We start from the raw sequence: 23,527 nt of genomic DNA on the forward strand, positions 1-23,527 counted from the left end.
GAGTTCATGTCCAAGAACACTGCATTTGACTTTACACCATTGCTTTTCCGCTCAAATCGGTTGATAAGATGCGATCCCCGACAAAAACACACCCCCCTCGCATTGAAAGCTCTTCAAGAAGATGTTGATCTATATCGGGGATACTGCCTATTTCCTCCCTACTAATTTTTAAAATCAAGTCAATCACCAAATGGGGTGGAGAAAAATAATCTCCTATACATAACTCAAACTCTGAATTTATCTGGTCTCTATTATTGCAGACTATATCCAACACAGTAATAATATCACTGGACATGTAGAGTCTACAATAATCCCACCTAATTTTATAATCCCCCTTAGCCCACACCTTCAGGGAAAACTCATACTCCTTAGTTCTGCATTCACTGTTGGTAAGTGAATTGTAAGAAGATTCTATTCGAGGTAGTTGCTCCTCGCTTAAGCGAGTGCCAGAACAGTAACAATAATATGCATAGATACCTGTGCATGTTAGTAATTTAGACATTTCACTGTCTGGAAAGTCCTGACTAAGCAAGGGAAAGCTATCAAAATTGCCTCTTTTCTGCACTTCAATTAGTTGACTTAAAGACTTGAGAAAAAAACTAAAAGAATCTAAAAACCTGATTTTATTCCAGCACGTACATCCATTATCCACTACCTGCCATTTCAGTTCGAGAAACAATAACTTCTCGGCTGACTTGGGAGTAATGTTATAGGTAAATGAATAATTCACCCATGGATTATTTACTCCCCCTCCCACTTTGTGCATACATGCCCGTGCTGGTTAAAATAAATTTTAAGTCATAATATGAAAGATGGATAAAAACAGGGATGAAAAACTGTTGGCTGACATTTAAGTTACACAATTGATGTGCAACCCTCCTAACGTTACTCTCCCCAGATGATATTTCCTGCCACAAGTGATCATGGTCTCTGACTTTCCCCCTCCCCACTCTTTTCCCTTTAGTCCCCTTATCCTCCTCTACAAACTCCCCTTACAAACCCAACATATTTTTTGATTTTTAATCGCAAGACGATCCTCCGCAGACAACACCATTGGATAATGCGTATTTTTCAAACGAGAAATAGCGTCATTAGCCGTGTCAATTAGTTTAGTTAGTACATTGACCATGCATCCGTCTCCCTAATACACTGTCTCAACTATTCCTAACAACTGCATAGTGTTAGAATTATCTCTTTGTGCGGGTGCCTCAGACACTACTATAACTTGGTGTTTTTTGATACGGTTGGGATACATGGGGTCGTTCATCACAACTAAATTAGCCTCGCAGTCTAAAAATATTTTTTTGCATTGGAGGAGAATACCTTGAAAATTTTTAAAACTTAGAATAACCCTATCCTCTGAAACTGTTTCCACTGTCCGATATCCATGCTGTCTACAGTGTCTCATATGATCCTGTAGTTTTATATCACTATGGACTCGAGACAGACATGTTGGACAGTAGAAACGATCCCCCCTATGTCTTACCACCCCCCAGAACTCTACTAATGTCAGTGACAGCGTTAAAATGATCGATTGCATTTGGGTCACTAGGTGGTGTGTAAAACAACCACAACCATTGTCTAACCAAATCAAATGACGGGCCCCTTACTGGGAATACTACCCCCTTCTGTATAGAGCGGGCTCTATATTTAAATTTTGTTTCGTAGTGTACCAGAGTAACGCCGATATTTAAATGGGCATTATCTTTTTCGAAAATGGCTATGGATCTTAGCGGTACTGGATATTTTTCTTCTAAACAAGGAACATCTACTATTGAGAAATCAGACCCTTCCTTCCCGTGCACAGCCCAGTGATCTAAATTTGTCTTGGTTGCGTCACGTGCTAGAGGCTCGTATGCTGATATGAGGAAAGCATACTTGAAACACTTTTGATCTGTTTCAAAACAGATCTTCTGGACACCTTTACAACCCGCTAGATCTGGATTATAATTTAAAATATTATCCCTCTCAGACATAGCCCCCCCTCTTAAAATAAAAGCTTTCTTAAATTTACAAATATTAACGTTTAAATTTTTAATAAGCAAAACTAGAGACCCATTTCCGTTTTTGTTATAGTTCTCGAGTTAAGCTATAATTTCTCCTGCACACTAGAAAAAAACTCTCACAAAATTTCCTAAATTTTTACAAATTACGTGCATCTCAGAATTTAAATAACTATAGTGCACTTCGCTTTTCCCTTTAGTTAAATAGAAAACCTTTTTAACACTTAAAACCTTACTTGACTCCCTACCCCCCACAACTGAATTTCCTTATCCAGTCTAGCACGACTTTTATCTGAATATACATGCAATATTTGTACCGTATCGTAAACAAAATGTCCCTCCAGACGTTTATTAAAGGGATCCCCAAATCTTGCAGTGAAAACAAGTCTAGTATTTAAAATTCTGTTGGATAATTGAAAATCGGGAGAAGTTGTTCCCCCTCCCCAAAGTTGCTCAAGAATCTTCGGGCTAAGTTGCAGTTCATCCGATTGAAGTGGACTCGTTAGAGTATCGGAGACTAGAGGAGGAGGTTTCCCTGTAAAATCCGCTAAAATTTGTAAAGTGTTCAGGTTCAAGTCCCCCAGTACAAATAGGCTAGCTTCTATATTAAAAAAATCATATAAAAACTCATCAATATTAGCTGGTACTTCAATAGAATTGTCCCATGTTTTGTTGTCTTGAAATTCCATTACCCTTTCCTCCTCTTTTTCACTGGACGATGAATATGGGACCAATGCACCAATTTATAAATGAAAAATAGCTTATTTTCAATGTGTTCAAATCATCTCTACTGTTAAAATTTGGATTATTATTGATTAAACGCATTTGGTTAATTCAACTTAAGATAATATAAGATATCACATAGAACGCGGCAATTTTTTTTTGTTTTTTTTTCGCGGCGCATACCGGTCGCGCATCCTGCGACACTTTCCTGACCAGCGGCGTATCCTGCGGCACTTTCCTGGCGCATAGTGCATCCCTGCGGTGCTTCTCGGGCCTATAATACTTCAGGCAGCACCCCCTAAAGCTCTTCCCAGCCCCCTTTACAGAATGCACTTAAAATGTTGAAATATTTCTTTCTAAGTCCATACGGGTTCAGTAAGCACTTGAATTTAATAATGGAGGTTAGATGAACGAGTTTGAACTTCAAAATTCCGGGAACCATTAAGTTGGTTTCCCCTCACTAAAATCTTTGGCACGATAGAAATATTCAGTGTAAATTAGAATGCTAATATGTGACAGATGGGATTATCTCTCTCTTATAACTATGTGAATGGAATAGAGTTTCAAAGGCGGTGAGTATTAGCTGTAATTGACTGCGCTTTATAAGTGACCAACAAGATTCGAGGGCATCTAGGCCCCCCCTTTTCAGTAATGTCATATATAGAAATTATTATTTTTGGTGGTATAACTTGTCTCACTCTTACACGGAATTCCGAGTCCTCAAAGATCTACCTCCAATTTGCAAACAATTCACAGCTAATTGTCATGGTCAAACAACGGAATTATGTAAAAGGATTGAAAGCCTAGACTTGGTGGCCTAAGCATCGCTCATGATAGAGCAGGACATAAAAAGGGGATGAAACAGATCTATGTATTTTTGTGTGTTTAGGGCTTATGTAAAAACATAGCGGCTGAATGTCTAAGAATTGACAGAAGTTAGCAGAAACTTTAGCTGGAAATACAGAAGGAATTTAACAAAAAATTATTTCTTTTGCGAGAATTTGGGTCTTTAAGACAATGGGAGGGGGGTTGAGGGTAAAAAGAATAAATTTGCGTTTTCCATTGAGTATAAAGATTGTATGGTGGTTAGGTTTGTGGGGGGGGGGGTTAATATCTCGCTGAGATAAGTTTATATTGGGATTGAAAAAGAAAAAAACATTGGAATAAATAGATAGGTAAGAAAAAATGCTTACATTTGCATAATCAACCTGGGCTTGGGTGCCCGAAGAACCAGGTAGTGCATGCTGGAGTGTAATCTCCTGATCTAGCATTGATGAGGTAGCTATTGGAGGACCAAGCTGCGTGGATTTGCAAACGATGTCATTGATTTCTTGTGGAGGAGCTGTGACCTGTGCAGTCAAGTTATGGGTTGACACAGATGGCTGCACTGGGTTAGGCAGTGTGGAGCTGGGAAGTTTTGCCCAGTGACCATACTGCCTGATACTAGCCTTCATAGGCGCTATATTATTGGTTTTTGCTTTCTTACTGGGTGGTGGTGACGAGTATTTCCTGCTATTTGCGCTACCCATACCTCTCTTTGATGTAGGGACAGCAAATTCTTCATGATTTGCCTTAAAGAAGAGAAAAAAATTAGTAACGAAATAATTTCCCCCTTTATTTTAAAGAATGAAAATTATTAACCATAATTTTGTCTAGAAAAGCATTTATCACATTTCAGTAAACTAAAAAGTAAAAATTTCGAAATGTTATAAGCCCAAGAATCAGAGGGGGGCTTTAAATTAGATCGTTAACACACAGCTTATAGGCCTAAATTACAATCTTGGATGTAAATGTACACATAATAAAGCTATCTTTTTTTTCTTAGAAACCGTCGGTTCTCTTACTGCCCTCCCCCTTTTACATAATTTACTTACAACGTAGCGGTTAGTAGCGATGTATTGCCCCCTCCCCCGATTGACAGAGTGTCCTAAATATATTGTTAGACCTTAATTTGAAAATAATCCCTTTCACCGGTTCTTCGAGAAATGCAAGGGTGCGAATCCACAAGCTTAATATACAGCCATCTAATTTTGCTTGAAACTGTTTTATTTTGATGGGAAACAAAAGTATCCGTTTTGTCATTGAAACCTTTTGGGTAAGTCGCTAACGTAAAGGATTAACACGCAGGAAGTGTAATTGTGGGATGTCAGCTAATTAAAACCATGTGGAAATGTTTTGTCAATTTAGTGGTGGCTGAAGTGGAAGCGGTATATTAATAGACTGAAGTTGATTGTCACTTTTTGATAGGCTTACAGAAAGAATAAATTTATTGAAAATTATTTCTATTGGCAAGAATTATACTTGTTAAAAACAGTGGGGGGGGTTAGGTTTTGAGGGTAAAGGAATATATTTACGTTTTCTAGTGACTATAAAGATTGTATGGTGGTTAGGTTTGGGGGGGGGGGGGTTTGAGGGTAAAGGAATATATTTACGTTTTAGCTGAATATACTGGAGGGTGACCAAGGAAAATAAAAAACAGGAATTTAACGAAAAGGTATTTCTATTTGCGAGAATTATACTTGTAAAAACAGTGTGTGTGGGGGGGGGGTTAGGTTTTGAGGGTAAAGGAATATATTCACGTTTTCCATTCAGTAAAAAGATTGTATGGTGGTTAGGTTTGTGGGGGGGGGGGTTTAGCTGAATATACTAGAGGGTGACCAAGGAAAATTCGTTTGAAAATAAAAATGCACTTACATTGCTAATTGTGGCTGCCAAGGCATCAAGCTCATCAATTATGTCAATTGTTCTATCCATTGTGTCACAATACTTTCTGATAATTGAATCACATTGCATGCCCGTTATATACGAAATCTCAAGGTCGAATTGTTATGTAAACAAAGCCCTCTGATTGGCTGAGAAGGAAACACGCAATCTAACTGTTTCCCGGAAACTCATAACATTTGGCTCGAACAACAACAACAAACACTGTTTCCAGGAAACTCATAACATCTGCCTCGAACAGCAACAGCATACAAGTGTCATTAACTTTGTCTGAAACAACAACAGGAAAGAAGTGTCATTAACTTTACCTGAAAACGATCTGGTTAATGACTCAATAATCCATGAAAGTGGCAAAATTCCTGTTTTTCAAATTCTCACTGACAAAATCCATAAAACATCCAAGAAAACAGACATAAATGTGACAAAGTTCCTGTTTTTTCAAATTCTCACTGACAAAATCCATAAAAACATACAAAAATGTGACAAAGTTCCTGTTTTTCAAATTCTCACTGACAAAAACCATAAAAACATGCATAAATTATGTAAAAAAAAGTTATAGGTGGCAGCAGGGGTGGGTGACACGAGTCAATAAGGCATCTCTACTAGTATCAGAGCAACAACATAAGTAACAAAGGTATCAAAGTAGAAAAAAGTATCAAACCAAAAAAAATATTGAAGTAACAATAAACATCTTGCATAACTTCAGCCCTTCCCCGTAAACCAAAGTTGCCCCGTAAATGAGTAAATCTAAGGAAGTGTTTGCTCTTTGATCAGTTATTTCTCTTAAAAAAAGAACTAGACCTTCCACAAAAAACCTTATATACTACCAATGGGCAACTTGCATATGTTACAGCCCTTGCCCCAGGCGCTGTGGGACTTTTTGACCTCTAAGTTCTAGGTATTTTAATTTTAAACTATTTTGAAAAAAATGGCAGTTTCAAAATTTTGATCGAATACATTTAGGGAAAAAAGAGGGCGAGGAGGGAAGGGGAACGGTTACCCTTCGATCACTGTTGAGTAATCTTGTAAAGTTGCACCCCTCTTGAAAGTTATTGTCTAGTAAACGATACAGCATTTGCACTGAATTTTGGTTGGTCGATATTTATTCCGGGTTTCGTTTGTTTTGGTGGGCTATTTTAAGCTGAAAAACCCCTTCCTGGCCAACTTATATTTTATAAGCTGCCTCCCCATAGTAGCCTAATATTTGTGGGCACGAATATATAACAAATTGGAGGTAATAGGCTTGACATTGCTTGTGCAGGATTTCGACTCTTGTTGATGAAGACCATTGCCAAGTATGGAAAACCATGTTGAGAACAAGATGGGCTTAGGACTGTAAACATGTAAAAAACATGAAATTAGGTAATATAGAACTTATCTATTCAGGCAGGTAGGATGGGGTATATAGGGATGGAGTAGCGTTGAGTTTGAATAAGAAAGCTGCTAAGGCTTATTTGAGCTGGGAAGGTATTGATAATAGAATACTAGTTGCTCATTTTATGACCACCTGGACTTTGATAATGCAGATGATTTGAGGGTTCTAGATGAAAACGCTAACAAAGCAATGAACTTTCGTAGATTTAGAAAGTTCAGGGTGAAAGAAAAGGTTGGAAAATCAATGTTAAGAAGACTATGTTGCTTATACAAGGAAGAAATGAGGGAAAAAAGTGATGCTGCTTAACAAGAAGCTCGATCAAATATTTAGCCTCACTTACCTGGGTAGTAAAGACGGTAGTAAAAACTTGGATGCAGTGAAGATTTAAAAGTTGAATAGTAAAGGCACAAGGGGATCTTTAACTGCTGAAAAAAGTTTGGATGAGTAGGAAAATAAATTAGTAAGCCAAGGTTTATGTAATGGGAACTATGAAAATGAGTGTGTACAAGTAAAAATCTGAAACGGGGGGAGGGGGACTTTAAAAATCTTAGCAAGGTTTATTAAGTTTTTTTAAAAGGAAACTTATCTTGGAATAATCTGAGGTACTGGATTGACTGACCCTTACGTAAAACAATAAGCTATTCGGAAAATATGGTGTGATCCAACTTTCTAGGGGTATAATTAAAGAAATATTCAGATAATTTGGTCACATTTACTGATGGCGGATGGCAGATAGCCAAATATTGTTTTTTTTTATCCACCCACCAGGGACCAAACGAAAAACAGGTTGTCACCTGTTGGAAGGAGCATATAACGTGGTGGGAAAAGCATATAAGGAAGGATTTAAAGGGAATTGTACATTCATGGGAGAGGGTGGAAAGTGAAGTTTAGAATAGACTGAAGAGAAGGAGGAGAGTACCCAGCTGTGTTGACGTCAGCAAACATGGTACTGCAGTGAGTTGTTACTAATTATAGTAGTAGTATTCGGATAAGTCTGAATTTCAGTTATCGAGTGATGGCAAAATTGTTGTCTTTTGCCAAAACATTAACAATGTAGTACGGCAAGAAAGAAATTATTAATAAATTAAAAACCTTCAAAACCTGTACAGCGAACATGAACCTCCGCCACTTCATAGGGCAATGGAAAATGTGTTTTTAATTCTCATTTGGCTCATTTGACAATAACTTTTGAATGAATTTCACAGGCCCTCGATGCCAATTAAAGGTATTAGGTTAAGACTAAACGAACCATGTACAAAATTACTTTCAATCAGTTCCCTCGCTGTAGTTCGACGGTCAGAGTAAGAAACTTTTGCCAAATTTTCCTCTGGTTTTGAGGAAAAGTAAGTAGCAAAAAGAGAGAGTGGGGAGAGAGAGGGAAAGGGAGAGACAGAGAAAGAGAGAGGGAGAGAGAGAGAGAGGAGACATAAATTCCATACTTACCTTCAGAGGTGTCTCTGACCCATAGGCAAAACTGGCCAATTGAGCGCAATAGATCCCAATATCATTGGCTGCACCGCCACCTAGTTGTTTCTTTTTAACCCGGTCTACATGTTGAATTTGAACTCCAAATGAAACGATTACTTGACTAACTTCACCAACAGTTTTGTTATCAAGCTCCTTTCCAAGATGCAGCATTGCAGGAAAGAGACGGACCCAAAGCGCCTAAATTAAGTCAAAATGATGAGTTCCAGGTAGTTTACGAAACATAGATGACATTTTATCAAGTTAAATAGTGCATAAAAGGTGTTTTTATACGTGGGCACCCATGCCATACCACGCTTTGTAGAGGGGAGGCAACTATGGAAAATCTGTTTATTAGGTCGTTTCTACATGGTAAATAGCGTATAAGTTTGTTTTTTTAGTGTAGGACGCAAAAACAGAACCCCCTTCCATTGACGTTGTTCAATGGTGACTCTGTTTAGAACTGCCTAATTGATCGACAACATGGAATACATTTTTTGCAGTTGTTTCCATAGAGGCAGCAATAGCTATGACTTAGTAACGGGTAGTGATGGGAGATACCCAAGAAGCATTAGCTGTCGAATGTCGATGCTCAATACGACATTTGGTGAAAACATAGACACTTTGGTATCGATACTTTTTCTATACTTATGTCCTTTTGTAAGGGTTCAAATAAAATGGACTGTATTTTATCAAGTACTTGCTAAATAAAACTCAAATAAAATTCTCAAATTTGGAAAGCCTTTTTTTCCACCGGGGGGGGGGATTTTCCGGAAGATACAGTATTTGGACAGTTTGAAGTCAGAAAACAATTCTTTCTAGGTATATAGCTACTATTAAATTACAGAAGAATAGCAAGGGGTCTGTAAATTTTGTTAACTAAAAAAAAAAAAAAAAAAAAAAAAAAAAAAAAAAAAATCTCAGTATAAAGTAAATGCAATGTTTTATTTAAGTTCTTTTTCCCAAGTATTTTTTTTTTCAATGACCGTTTTTCCAAGTATTAAATACTATTATTAGGTTTATGTTATTGGCAAGGATCGTTAGATACTTACCATTCATTACTATGAAAAATTTGTTTTTTGTTTTCTTTTTTTTCCTCCAACCAAATCATATAGAAAAATAATTTGTGGAAACCTTGTTAGGGGTCACTCAGTCACAAATTAAAACTTATATTTTTCCTTATTATGTGTCAAAATCTATTGGCAGGTAGCCAATAATGGGACAACAAACATTTTTTCCATGGTTTTTCCCTATTCTGCTTTTTTCCTTTGGCTTCCTTATAATTACTATGTAGTCCCAAATTTCCCGGGTGGGGGCCATGCCCCTGCCCCTGCCCCTCCTTGCCGGTGCGCATGGCCTTGTTGAGCCAAAAATGAGTAAAAATAAATTCAAATAATTTTCCAAGCGTAAAACGACCATAAATCACCATAAATAAATGAATTGAACCCAAAACGAACAGAAAAAATAATAAATAACCCATTCAAACTCAAAAGAGCAACAATTAGCATGAGTAGGGCTGACAACCACCACACCTCCTGAAGGCCAGAAAGTAATTGGCACTTTACTGAAAACAAAATGCATTTTAAATGTTTTCACTTTTTTGACTTCAACAAATAAAGAAGTATTAAGATTATAAGGAATAGTATCCCAATGTGTATATCAAACTGACAATACACGGTTTTTTATTTTTATTTTAAGTAAAGTGCAAATTTTTTCTGGTCTGAAGAAGACATGGGTGTTGTCAGCCATATTCCTTTTACTTTTTGCTCGTTTTGAGTTTGACTAGGCTATCTATTGTAATTTTTGTTAGTTTTGGGTTTCATTTATTTGTTAATGGTGATTTGTGGTAGTTTTACACTTGGAAGATAAGAAAAACAAACTCGTATAATTTGACAACTCTTTTGTTCGTAAAAATTTAAGCAATTTAAAATGTATTGGGTCCCAAAGCCACCTATCCTTTCAAAGGATAGCAAAATTATCTTAGATTTGTTGGTACCTTAAGTCTCAGCTTAATTTTGATGATTGTTTGCCTAATTTTTTTTCTTCTTCAATTTTGTTTTAATTTAGCACGCGCTACTGCCAAAAATTGCACAAGTTTATATGGAAGTCTTTTCAACACGAATGGATTTGTGTTTTTTTTTTCTAAGTTTTTAAGACACTTCTGGTGTGCAAATTCCTCTTTTTCCCGTTCCTTACCACTTTTCAACAAAACCATAAAAAACTCAAATAAAATTTTCAAATTTAGAAACCTTATTTTCCAAAGGGGGGGAGGGTATTTTCCACGAGGGCACTTTCCAAGGAGGGGGTATTTTCCGCAGGGGTTACTTTCCGAAGGAGGGGGTATTTTCGTGGGGGAGGGCATTATTCTGGGGGGTTAACCCCCCCCCCCATTCACTATATTCACTTATGTTATTTTATTGTGTTCATGGCCGTATATTCGGCTTTAAAATACACTTATTTGTCTATCTATCTAATATGCAGAATAATTGTACCAAACACATTTTGCATGCAAACCCGTTATGCTTACCCCCCCCCCCTAATCTGCAAATCTATATCGCAAATTTGTTTTTAAAGTAACTAAGAAACTAACAAAAAAAACGGTATGTTCACTAATTTTACACAGCATAAATGTGAGTGAGTGGCGAATAATACACAAGTACCAAAATCCCTTCCCCCTACGGCTATAAAACAAATAAAACTCAAATAAAATTCTCAAATTTGGAAAGTCTTATTTTCTACGTGGGGTATTGTTTTTTATTTTTTATTTTTTTGGGGGGGGGGCATTTTCCGCGGGGGTGAATTTTCCAGGGGGGGTATTTTCCGGGGGTATTTTCCGCGGGGGGGGGGGGTATTTTCAGGGGTGATTGTATTAAGATAATGGTCCTAAGAGACTGGGATAGGGCGCATTAAAACGGAAATTAAAAGTTTTAGTGCTCTTTTGAAATAACCAAAAAGATTGGAGGGAAACTAGGCCCCCTCCCACGCCCATTTTGTCCCAAAAATTATCTGATAAAAAAATTTTGACAGCCATTTTGTTCAGTTTTGTTGAAAGATCAAACAATTATGTATTCAGAATAGAATAGAATTTATTTATAACCCGTTGTAATGCACTTGACAAACGAGGTAAAGAGAAAAAAATAGTGGCAAAAAGAAAAGGAATGACAAATATTCATAATATGCTTAAAAAGTGAGAAACTTATTACGAGACAAGATGAAACATATACAAAACATCAACTGCTATCCTACCTAACGTTTTCACAGACCGATCTACTAATTTAGGATGGGACTCGAGGGGTGTCGGTCAACTCTGCTGTTATAAGCTTCAATGCACTTGTTATCGAGGCAGTTGGGTCCACAATCCCGTACCTTCGCGTAATCCATGAGTTGCTTGCCCAGGGGGCCAAGGCAAGCAGATACTTAACATATCGAAAATAAATGCTCCGTAACTGCTTTCGACCTGTAGCTGTGAATGCTCGCCAGAACGTTGCAAGATACAGGAAATTTGGGAGCGCGCATGCGTTGTAAATTTTGCTTAGTTGTCGACGGTTAAGTCGTAATTTATTGGCTACCAAGCTACCGTAAGCACTGGTTGTTCGACGGTAAAAATGACGGATTAGTAGACTTCTTGTTCTTTTTAGTCACCGATTGGGAGACCTAAATACCTCATTTTGGACTTGGGAGCGACCGGCACACCGTCGAGATTAACTGTAAATCCTCTCGGTACTTTACCCCAGCTGAATAAGTTCATAAGTTTTATTAATCGACATTCACAAACAAATAAATAAATTAAACAACACTTTCACGCTGGAGAAAACCTATGAAGGTTTGCGATCGCGCGAAAGTCAACGTAACTACTTACCTATAAACTCAACTATTTACAAAAACCTCAACTATTTAATTAATAAAAGAAAAACAATAATAACAAATTCAATCTCCATCACTCAAAATGCTCAACTCCCTCTCCCCTCCCCCACTCTGCCCTTCCAACATTACCTTAGCCTCTACCCACCATTACCTCTCCAGCTCCTCTTCCTCCCCTACCCAACCTACCAGCCGTAATATAATTCAACAAATTCCCCCCCAAAAAATAATCCTTTAAATTCATTTTAAGTTGAGGTACGTGTTCTGCCGCTCTAATGCTCAATGGTAACTCATTCCATACTGATGGACCCAGGTGTTACATTGAAAATGAAGACCTAGTACCACGACGCAAATCAACAACCATATTATCACTTTGTCTAGTTCCATAATTATGCAGGTCACTATTAATTCGGTAAAAATTCTTAAAAACATCTAGGGTTAAACCATTCTTACACTGACACAGCAATCATTCAACTTGTAATCTGTTATATGATCTACATTAAGGAGCTTCAGGGACCTAAAACAAGCACATGTGTCATGTACATCCTGGACATACCTACCGATTGTTGTAATAGCTTTATTTGTAGAACTTGCACTCTTCTATAGTTGCTTAAGAAGTTACTGCTCCACAGGAGGCAATCGTAGGATATATATGGATAAACCAACGAATAATATATATATATATTATATATATTCTTGTATTCTCGACGAAGAGCGACAGAATTTCTTTCAAACGAGAGTACTGTTCGACTGGGTTTAAAAATTGCATCTGCATAAGCTATAAGCGACATGTCAATTCCTACTAAAGTACACGAGGGGTTGGTGTGAGGTTGGGCATCGAGAATACAGTTATTGAAGGCAACTGGAGACGTAAGGCTCCCTGCCTAACCCCTTTTCGGACTGGTATTACTACGTGCGTAACAGTCCCATCAGGTAATTTGACTACAACAACCAAATGGGTTTACATATCATACATGGCACGGATCACACAACTATTAACTCCACGCTTAAACAAATCAATCAGAAAATGGGCATGAATCAGCGAATAAAATGCACGGTTTACATCGTGACTTCCTAGAATTAATGATTCACCAAAATCATCGGCATCAACCACGCTTGACGAGAGCTTAGTCAGAGCATGGACGCATCCTAAACTCTGCTGGAATCCAAACCAGAACGGAGGCATAGAATATTTGTGTAAAAGCTCAGGCATAACCAGCGTTTCGAACACCTTGCAGAATATAGTAGCAACCGTTATAAACGAGTACTCATTCAGTGGTTTATTCTTTTTGGGAATAGGAGTAAGGCGGCCAGACGAGAATGGAGTGGGAACTTTTTGGCAGTGGCGGATCCAGAACTTTTTGGTAGTGGCGGACCAGAGGGGGGGGGAGGGGGGCGAACGCCCCCTAGCGCAGTCTAAAGTAGTATAATTTACTTAATTAACCCAATTTTGCGTTAATTAAACTTGCTCCTAACGTAAGTTTATCGGATCAACCTATTTTGCAACTGGATAGTATTCGGAACTGGATAGTAGAATCAGTCAACTTGAAAGTATTGACACACTCATCAGGAGTAAATATAACTGAAGCAGCCCTGAAGCAGCACTGAAGCTGCTTCAGGGCTTTTATTCTGCTAAAATTCTCTGATGATGACTAATTGCTATTTTGTGCTTTCTAGAGAAACTTCCGGAAGAGAGTGATAATGACAACTTAAGGGACCTCCTACTCATTCAGTGGTTTATTCTTTTTGGGAACAGGAGTAAGGCGGCCAGACGAGAATGAAGTGGGAACTATGCCTGTTACAAATACAATTTGAAAAAGGAGCGCGAGGTGCGATAAAAGTGACGGAGTAGCGATCAAAAGATGTTTGGCACAAACATTATCACTTCCTCGAGAAAAAGGCTTTTTAATTTTGCGCACAGCGTTCCAGACATCTGACACAGAAACGATAAACACGGTTGGAACATCTTTTGAAAGTGTTTCATCAAGATTAACAACAAATGCACGCTCAAGTTGGGAGGGAGGTGCAGAGAACTCTTTAAAGAAATGTTGCTGCCATGCCTCTTTCGAGGTACTAGCTGTTGAGGCAGGTTTATCATTTTGCCGACAGATCAAAGTCTTCCACAGTAGCACCAGATCATTTATAACCTTTTCTGAACCTCAGAACGTACGGCTGCTCTGTATTTTTCGAGCTCTTTTGTGAAAAGACCCTCCGTCGAAATGCGAATTCGGTTTACAATACTGGTCTTGGGCCTACCACCCTCAATCCATATACCTAGCCAAAATTTAGACATGTTACAAGCGTCAACTAAACATTGGTTCTGAGACCAGCCTTTACTCTGAGAGTCAGTGCAAACTTTAGTATGGGGGACACATCGTGCCTCAGCCTGTAATAATGCATGCGAAATAAATGATGAATACAAATTTATTTTGAGACGAGCTTCAGCTGTAGACATGGCGACGGATGTTTGGAGCAGGTTGAAAGGTATTTTTATCTTAGAGAGTAATTCATCGACGCAATATTGGTATTGACCTACATCAGCCTTATTCCATTCAACAACGGTGCGCCATTTAGGTCGCTGGATTACAGGCGTACGATTGAATGGTGCATTAATGCGGAACGACAACGGTAAGTGATCAGAAGTAACAAAATCACGGCAAACATCTACAGCTAACGAATTATCAAAAGTACTACTTGACACAAAAACGTGATCAAGGTTAGACACCGATCCAGAGGTAGGCATATACGTAAAATCTGCAGATTTCGGTGAAAGAGCACGTTCACTTGGTATAAGACTGAGCAAAAGAGCATATCGAGGGCTTTCAGGTTTATTCACATCACAATTAAAATCACCCGACAAAATCCACTGGAAGTTGTAAGCTTTGACCTTTTTAATATGTTTACCGACTTCTTTACACGCCATGGCAACCTTCCTTTCAGAGCTATCATCCCTGTAATCGGTAGGTAGGTAAACATTAACAATAACCATTTCAGCAACTCTCACTGCTAGAAAACGATCGGAACTGGAAAACAGTTCAGAGTCTATATTGCCACTGATAAGCGTGGCGAGGCCACCTGATGGGCGTCCTCGTCGCTTTGGCTTCTTTGCTAGTACAAGATGGAGGAAATGCGATGGTAAGGCATCAAAGATATTTTTACCTTCACTCGAGACAAAATGTTCTTGAAGGCAAATAATTTCTTCCGTGAGGCACAGTTGTTCCAGCACAGCTAATTTAGCACTCACATTACCGTTCAGATTCCAAGAGACTATACGCTTAGTTGTGCGAGCCTCAGTCATTTCGAACTATTACCGGTGACGACTTGGCTGGCTCGTTCAACGGGCAGCTAGCGTGGTAGCACGTATGTTAGGCACTTTGAAAGTTCAGGCAACGCATCTGTTTTCGGCAAAGATTTTCCTTGTTTGCGCCATGGTTATTTTCAGCACAGTGGGCACATTTTGGTGTACTTTTACACTGCGCAGCTATGTGACCAGGTTCGTGACAATTATAACAGCGCCTTGGAAGAATCGCAAACTCGTGGATTTGGAAACACTCAAAACCAACTTTAACAGAAAGCTTGGTCGCAGAGTTGATGGCTTCGCGACATGGAAATAACAGCTTGAAGGATCGTGACTTACCACATTGCTCTGCCTTTTCACAACCAGCGATTAAACTACGCACATCCTCCACGCCAAGGGACTCGGGTATTCCTTTAATTATTTCAATGTATGCAGGAGTTTTCACTTTCGTATCGGATTCTGAGCTTTTAGCTTTGATTCCGCACGCCATTTCATCTGCAGTCGCCTTTTGAGAAACGGCCACACGCCATTCATTCTTACCAGGTCTTAGGTCAACCTTACTAGCATCTAGGGTTTTACCATATGCTGATTCAATAAAATTCTTCCGTTAGAGTGGCGTTTTCAGGGGTGGGGGTTCTTCACGACGACATAGTAAGCCAGTTTCTGGCGGGCAATTTTTTCGCTTGAGGGGCTTGCCTGGCCAAACAAACGGAGGTCCGCTTTGGTCACTCGTTCCATAAAGCCATCAAAACGGCGAGATATGTCGCTAACTTTTGTGGTTATACCAGCACTGATCTCATCCCCACACGCTGGAACCTCTGTAGGTTCGAAGATAACAAATATTGGTAGGTTCCGCTTTTCTGTTGCCGATTTGGCAGAAAAATTTACAATGTCAAAAACGTTCTCGTCATCCTTAAAGATCAACGGAAGGAGTTGGGTAGTCCAGATTTCTGCAGAAATAACTCTTTGGCAACTAGAATGTCTGCTCTGGACAAGAACTCGACAGTACCGTTGATAATAAGCTTGTGTTTTATACCAGTTATCATCGATCTGGATACAAAATTCAGTAACGCGGCCCACACGATATTGTTCTTATCCATTTTCGTTACTCATCAAGCCACAGTCACAAATCCAAAAAACAAGTCCTTTAAGCAAGCCAGGTCCGCAACCAGGTATCAGTTATTTTACGATCAATTATCTTGCAGGTATAAACCGGTTTATAGGTGCACTCTCTGAGAACTGATCACCGACAGAGATCACCGGGAACAAGGGAAGCATCGAGACCTGCTCACCTGTCCCATGCAGTTTAAGGTGAATTAAAACCGGCAGGTACATATACGGCGCTTCCGACAGGTTGTCTCCCCTCTTCTACTTGGTCATAGGCGATCCACGCGGTACTGTCGGCGCACCTTAAGGTGTAAAATGACCCCCCACAGTCCGTGGGGTTATGTAAGTTATGAAATTTGCCCATTGTTTACGTATAGAATTTGTTATTGGGAAGTATACAGACATTTTGGCAGTGGCGGATCCAGGGGGCAGGGGGGGGGGGTCGCGCCCCCTTGCGTAGTCTAAAGTAGTGTAATATTACATAATTAACGCTAGTTTGTGTTAATTAAACTTGCTCCTAACGCAATTTTATCAGATCAACCTATTTTGCACACCCCCCCCCTAAACAATTTTTATCGGATCAACCTATTTTGTCCCCCCCTAAAAAATCCTGGATTTGCCCCTGCATTGGGGGGAGGGGTGGTTTGTTGTGCTTGGGGTAGATTTCTATAGGGAGAATCTTTCTTGGGGAGTAAAATTTTTTTGGGGGAGGGGGAATCTTCCAGGGGAAATGTTACACTGGGGGGATTTAACGGAATTACTATATTAAGTTCTTTTAATTGTCTTACATTCTCTTTACCAAATTTTCATGTGGAGATGTTCCGGGAAAATTATCCAGGGTTTTTTTTCCGCGTGTTTTGATTTCCGGGAAATAATTTTCATGAAAGGGTATTTCTTATTTTCAGTTAAAAAAAAAACTTGTTCTTTTAAATTATGAATCCTAAAGCGAGAAAAAATAAAAATGAGGAATCAATTAAAACTTAAAACGAACCGAAATTGCTAAAAAAAAAGGGTGGGGCTAATACCCCCGATCCTAAACCTTCTAGTAGCTATTGAATTATTCTCACTTTACTGAAAACCAAATATATTTAAATATTTTTTATAATTACAACGTTGAAAAATAAGAAAGTTCTGTTGGATAAAATTTTTAATTTTCAAGAATAAAAAACATCATTTTAGACTAAATATGCAGTTTATTTTCAGTAATTCCTGCCAGTTAACTTAATTGTTACCTTAATTTCATTTTATTCTAGTCGATATTTTCAAAAGTTAAATACACTGTTTGGAATATATATAATGTTGAATTAAGTGTAAAGGACACAATAGCCTTTAGAAGGTTGAGGTTGAATAGAGCGAAAGCAACCCAATTCCTATTTTAGATATCTTTGTTCGTCTTAAGTTTGAATTCATAATTCATTTTAATTTCTACTTGTTTCAGGATTGATCGTTCATTTCAATTTCTAATCTTTTTGGGCTTCCTTCACTTATTGATAGTAAAATCTGTTCTTTGAATCTTGAATTATTAAACGAATTTTGATTCAACATAAGCATAGCATAAATCCCCAGGACATTCAATTTGAATTCAAGGTCTAGGAGATTCTTGAAATAAGTCTTTGATTCAACAACAATCTTTGGATAATATACTGGAAAGAAACCTCCTGCAAGGAAGTTCAAAGGATTACATATGAATGAAAATGGAATAAATGAATAAATTATAGGCAGCGCAATAGCGCTGCCTAAGTAAAGAGCAGTGTGGGCATAAAACGAATTAAAGTAAGCCTTTTCATGTATTTCTGGAACAAGAGACCAAGAAGATGCGAGTCACTCCCTCCATTGGCCCTTGGAATAGTTTAAGTACAATGTGTTCGAACCATTTTTGAATTATTAAAGTAGACAGTTATAAGTTTATTAACATATAAACAATATTCTTGATTGCATTGCCCTTAGAAAGAGGAGGAGTGAGATACACGCTTAAATTACCCATCAATATGAAATTTAGAAAATGACTTAAACTTAGACTTAAACTTTTTACCAGCATTTTGAACTAAGGCTTAGAAACCTTCTGAATCTTTCCAATATTTCGTCTTTGTTCAAATTAAGTCATACAATAAGCCCCTTAGTCCTGTCAGGGCTTTCTCACTCTATTTGGGACTGAGCTTAAGAGGAGGGTGTGGTTGTATCCTCCTTCCTTAGGGAGGATACTATGATAGAAATACGGAAATATATAAATATGTATATTATGTAAAAATAAATAAATAAAATATTATTTCGATGTGACTTAAAAGCCTTGATTAAAATGGCCTATAGTCTAATGAATAGTTCTTACTATCAAATCCTATAAAAGTTCCGTCTATCCGATCAAGAACCGCTAAGGGTATTAGGCCGAAATTTCTCTCAGAAAAATTTCAACTGCTCAAGCTGAAATTAAAAAGGAAAATTGATAAGAACAACTTACTTCCATCAGGAATACTCTTTTCTTCTTTGCAAATTCACAGAGTGCTTCTGCTTGTTTCAAATTAAGACAAAGGGGTTTTTCACAAAGCACTGGCTTTCCATGTTCTAACATCATCTTCGTAAGTTCGTAATGAGCTGTATTAATTGAGCCGATATAAACAACATCTAAAAATGGGTATACTGTTTATATTGTTCACAAAGAGAAAAAAGAAATCACGGCAATGCTACATTTAACGAAGAAAATTGGTAAAAATAATTTTCTATTTGTCTCAATCTTAAAAATTTAGAGAGTTCTAATTATTATTCTTTTGCAAGTTTTTCTCAATTTAACGGAAAAGTCCGAGAATTACCCGTTTAGGACGAAAATTTTCAAATTTTAAAAATCTCTTCTGAAAATTAAAAAAACAAACATAATCAAAATGCCTGACACTCACTTAAAGCATGTTCAAGAGTTTCTTAACCTTTTGTCTACCATGGGCAAAAGTAATCCGCAATCAAGACCATTTTTGTCTTTTACAATTTTTATTCTATTATTTTAAAAATGAAATTTCAATATTAATTTCAAAACACCGGAGGTCAACTTGGAATCTGATACCACTATGTCCTACAGCTAGAAAACTCATTCTGAGGAAAACGCGATTAAGGGTTTTGAATGTTCCTTTTCAAACGCTCCTTAGTTCAGTAAAAAAAAAATGCACCAATTGAATTTGTTCTTCAGCTGCAAATGATAGTGAAAAGAAATTAGCGGAATAGGATAGTATCGTTCGTATAATGATTTTGCTCTAAGAAAAGTACTGGCGTTTCAATTAGGAGAAATCTGAATTTTCCGTTGCTATGCAACAGAGGGTCGAACATAATCCTCACAAAGACAATTCAAAAGAGCGGAAAAAATAGCCCAAATGGCAGAAAATATCGGAAATTTTGATTTCTTACTGAATACAATGAGTTTGCTTACCTACTTCAGGATTTTGGGCTACTTCTTTATAATCTGAATAACAATATTTCACAGAATACTGTAAGCCAAGGCCTTTAGCATCGTCCAAACTTCTTGCAGCAATAGCTATTATTTCATGATCTTTTTTTGAGAGAAGTTGCAACGCTGCACAGAAATCTTGACTGATTTTGCCAGCTGAAATTATCCCCCAGCGTAACTTCATTTCTGATATTTACTAAAAAGGAGAATGAAGCAAAACAAACGTCATAATTTAAACTTCAGAAAACGTGATTATTAAGAACTATAATGGTTGTAAAGGGTTGCAAATTGAAGGAGCTGCAACTTGTGAATGGTTGATTTCGTTGCTAATTTTGACGCCACACTTGTAATAAAGAAGTATAAGTACTATCTTTGCATTTTTTTTAAGAATTTTACCCTATTACTGCGTGTTTCCATATATTATTATCAGATCTAGCAGACAGTGGAACTCTTAATAAATAATGTGTAGCAGAAGCTACTAAAAGTTCCATGTTCATGAAACCCTCATTCCAAATTAGAAAAAAAAATATTCCTTCAATCTTCAGCCTGATTGATCATTATGAGAAATTAAGTTTGAAAGTTGAATATAGGCTTTAACCCAAATAAGCCAAGTGCTTATTTAGAAATTTCCAGGGGTGGGTGTGTCTAAAACTGAGATAGAAAGACTGAGATAAGACTGAGATAGTAAGACGGAGAGACTGAAAGAATTAAAGACTGAAATAAGACTGAAAGACTGAGAAAGACTAAGACTGAGATAAGACTGAGATCGACTGAGATAGAAAGAATAGAAATTTCGGGCAGAGGACAATAACAGAAAATAATTAATTGATAATTTAAAATAAAAGTTTCATAGGAATTCCAACAAAATTAGGATTTCGAAGAAAGAAGCACCCCTGGTCACATCCCTGACACACGCCGCACCTGTTAAAAAGTTCATTTAATTACGAAAGTTGTGACAATACGAGAAAACATTGTGATTTAAAACCAGTAAAAAAATGGAGAAAATGCAAATATTTCAGCCAAGAAAAATTTTGGCCAAATATTTATGCTCAGCTGTCTGCAGTGAAAAAAGAACAATAGAGACCTCAGAAAAAAAAAAAAAGTGAAAAATCTCCTTATTGAATGGTGAAAATGTGGCTAAATAAAACCTGATTTGGAACTATATTTATATTTGTATATTTGATTTAATTACTCTCCAATATTCTTTATGCTTTCCTGAAAATAGGAGAAACCATCTGTAAACCTGGTAACTTAGTGCCGAAAAGGGGAAAAAAAGAAGGACAAGACATATATTTCAGTCGAGAGCTCCGCTTAACTGTCTTCAGCGCAAAAAGAAAAATTAACAAACCTCAAGAACAAAATAGCACTGAGGATTTACCTTCTAACGGTACACATACAAAAATACAGGAAAGTATATAAAAGTCGGAATTAATCAGAGCGTTATAAATGGGGCTAGAATAGATATCCTTGTATCTTTATGAAGGATGATTTCTTAGTGGACATATATCTTGATTTTAAATGCGAGCTTGAAAACTTTCGTGACACTTTTAGTGGGGTCAATAATGGCAGTGTTGTAAAAGAAAACCAAACAGTATGGGTTATTATAAGCGTGTTGGGAAAAGGACCGATCAATATTCTCAGAGCCTTCGGCGTATATCCGTGACTTAGTCGACTGAAAATTTATGTTCAGATATCTCCCAATTGCGGGTGGAGTATATTATATATATATATATATATATATATATATATATATATATATATATATATATATATATATATATATATATATATATATATATATATATATATATATATATATATGAAAAATCGGGAATCTGATTTGTTGAATCATTTATATTCCCTTGAAATAAACATCAATACATAAAATGAACAGAAATTATTACATATTTAAGGGGGACTACCCTTTCTTTAAGTTACGCTCTTTCCGCTAAGGTCTTAAAGGTTTTAAATGGGACCTGAAGGTTTTATTCAAAGTTTTATCCCAGTTTTTCTGTGTGGTAACAAGGGAAAGTTTTTCCAACCAGAAGGACTTCATCTGTTACCTTATGTTTCATCCGTATTCTTGTTTTATTTAAACTCATGGTGAATTCCATCTAGTATATTTTCTGTAAAAAAAAAAAAAAAAAAAAAAAAAAAAAAATAAAAAAAAACTTACCTTTGCTGTTAATGACGAAGACAGTCAAATAACCAATGTTTTGAGCATACACTCTTGTTATATACTGAATGTAATTTAAATCCTGAAATCTTATCTCTAATTGAAAATAGCGGTCAAAAATACCACGGTTCAGAGGTTACTCGTCAAGCAAAATAATTGTGCTGGTTCATGCTGCCAGTTCGTTTTTTTTTTTCAAGCGCCCTTTTTTTAACATGTTTTGTGATGTCACTTATCGATAAGAGCGTGAATAATTGTTAAATCTTTAAGTGAGAACTGAAACGCGGAAATTCTTATAATTGCATTTTGCGGATATTTCATTTTGAATGTAACACCTATGCGTGACCGTGAATTTTTCTTAAGAGTGCGGAGGAACGAGAGTTCACTATAATTGGTCAAGACCGAGCTTATGCTCACCCTTCAGGCTTTTCTAAAGGAAATTAATTCTAGGGCGGGGGGGGGGTCACTTTTGGATAGACCAGGACAGCTTTAGTTCTTCTCTGTACTCCTCTTATATTGAAAATATGTAGGAGAGCTTTAAAAAACGACTTGACAAGGTGATTTATGGCAAAACCAAACGCCTCCCCTTACCCTTGTTTTCAAATATGGTTTTCCTATCTTAAATATCCTAAAATCCCGAAATTATGAAAAATATATTAAGAAAATATGGTTAATTTAATGCAGACAAGGCTTTGGCTCACTTCAGTGTCAATTTAATAAATATACACTCTCTTATTGTCTGATGTGTGCAATAGGTCAATGTGAGGTAGTTTACTATACACTAAGTTAAAAGAAATTACATATCGTTACTGATGGCCATTAATTAAAAAAAAAGTTTTTTTCCGAGGGAAGTAAAGAACAAAGTTGAAACTTAAAACGAACAAAATTTATTACTTCACAGCCTGTCTAACATATATCAATAAATCTACTACAAATAAATCAACTGGTGATGTTTTCCTATGTTTGTAGGATTACAAAAACTAGCGGCTTTACTGAAAACACAAAACGAAATAGGAGTTTTGGTACGGTAAAAGTAAACCATTTAAGGGCAATTTTAACAGTATAAAAGTAAAGTATTTTTAGATAGTTGCTTTATTTTATTTTTTGTTTAATTTGGCATCACTTCTGCACAATGAAGTCAGTTCAACGATTGATTGTCGTTTTGGATCTGAAAAGGACAAATTATGATTATTTTGTAGACAAGTTCGAAGTAAAGAGATCTTTTTAGTAGTAAGACTACAGACTCACTTTAAAATTTGTATCACAACATATAATTCTCCGTTTTACAGAGTGAAATAAACGGATTTCCATAGTTCATATTGCGTTGATATGTTCTTCATTTCGAGCAATCAAACAGTTCGTGGTAACGAACTGT

At 37.0% G+C, this 23,527-nt stretch overlaps 1 protein-coding gene across 1 annotated transcript in view; it reads right to left on the bottom strand.

The window, feature by feature from the left end:
* The window catches only part of LOC148948391 (trans-1,2-dihydrobenzene-1,2-diol dehydrogenase-like), a 45,412-nt gene extending 23,122 nt beyond the window's left edge, over positions 1–22,290 (bottom strand). Inside the window, exons 1-4 of the mRNA XM_089094323.1 lie at positions 22,156–22,290; positions 19,962–20,175; positions 19,008–19,171; positions 8,266–8,487 (exon numbers count right to left, since the gene is read on the bottom strand). Of these exons, the coding sequence (XP_088950449.1) occupies positions 8,266–8,487; positions 19,008–19,171; positions 19,962–20,163 (588 nt within the window). The 5' untranslated portion in view covers positions 20,164–20,175; positions 22,156–22,290. The remainder of the gene's footprint in view (positions 1–8,265; positions 8,488–19,007; positions 19,172–19,961; positions 20,176–22,155) is intronic.
* Between the last annotated feature and the right edge of the window lie 1,237 nt (positions 22,291–23,527).

This window comes from Artemia sp. Qi Xiang Cuo, chromosome 9 (genome assembly GCF_049724085.1).
Source record: "Artemia sp. Qi Xiang Cuo chromosome 9, ASM4972408v1, whole genome shotgun sequence".
Classification (NCBI taxonomy): Eukaryota; Metazoa; Arthropoda; class Branchiopoda; order Anostraca; family Artemiidae; genus Artemia; species Artemia sp. Qi Xiang Cuo.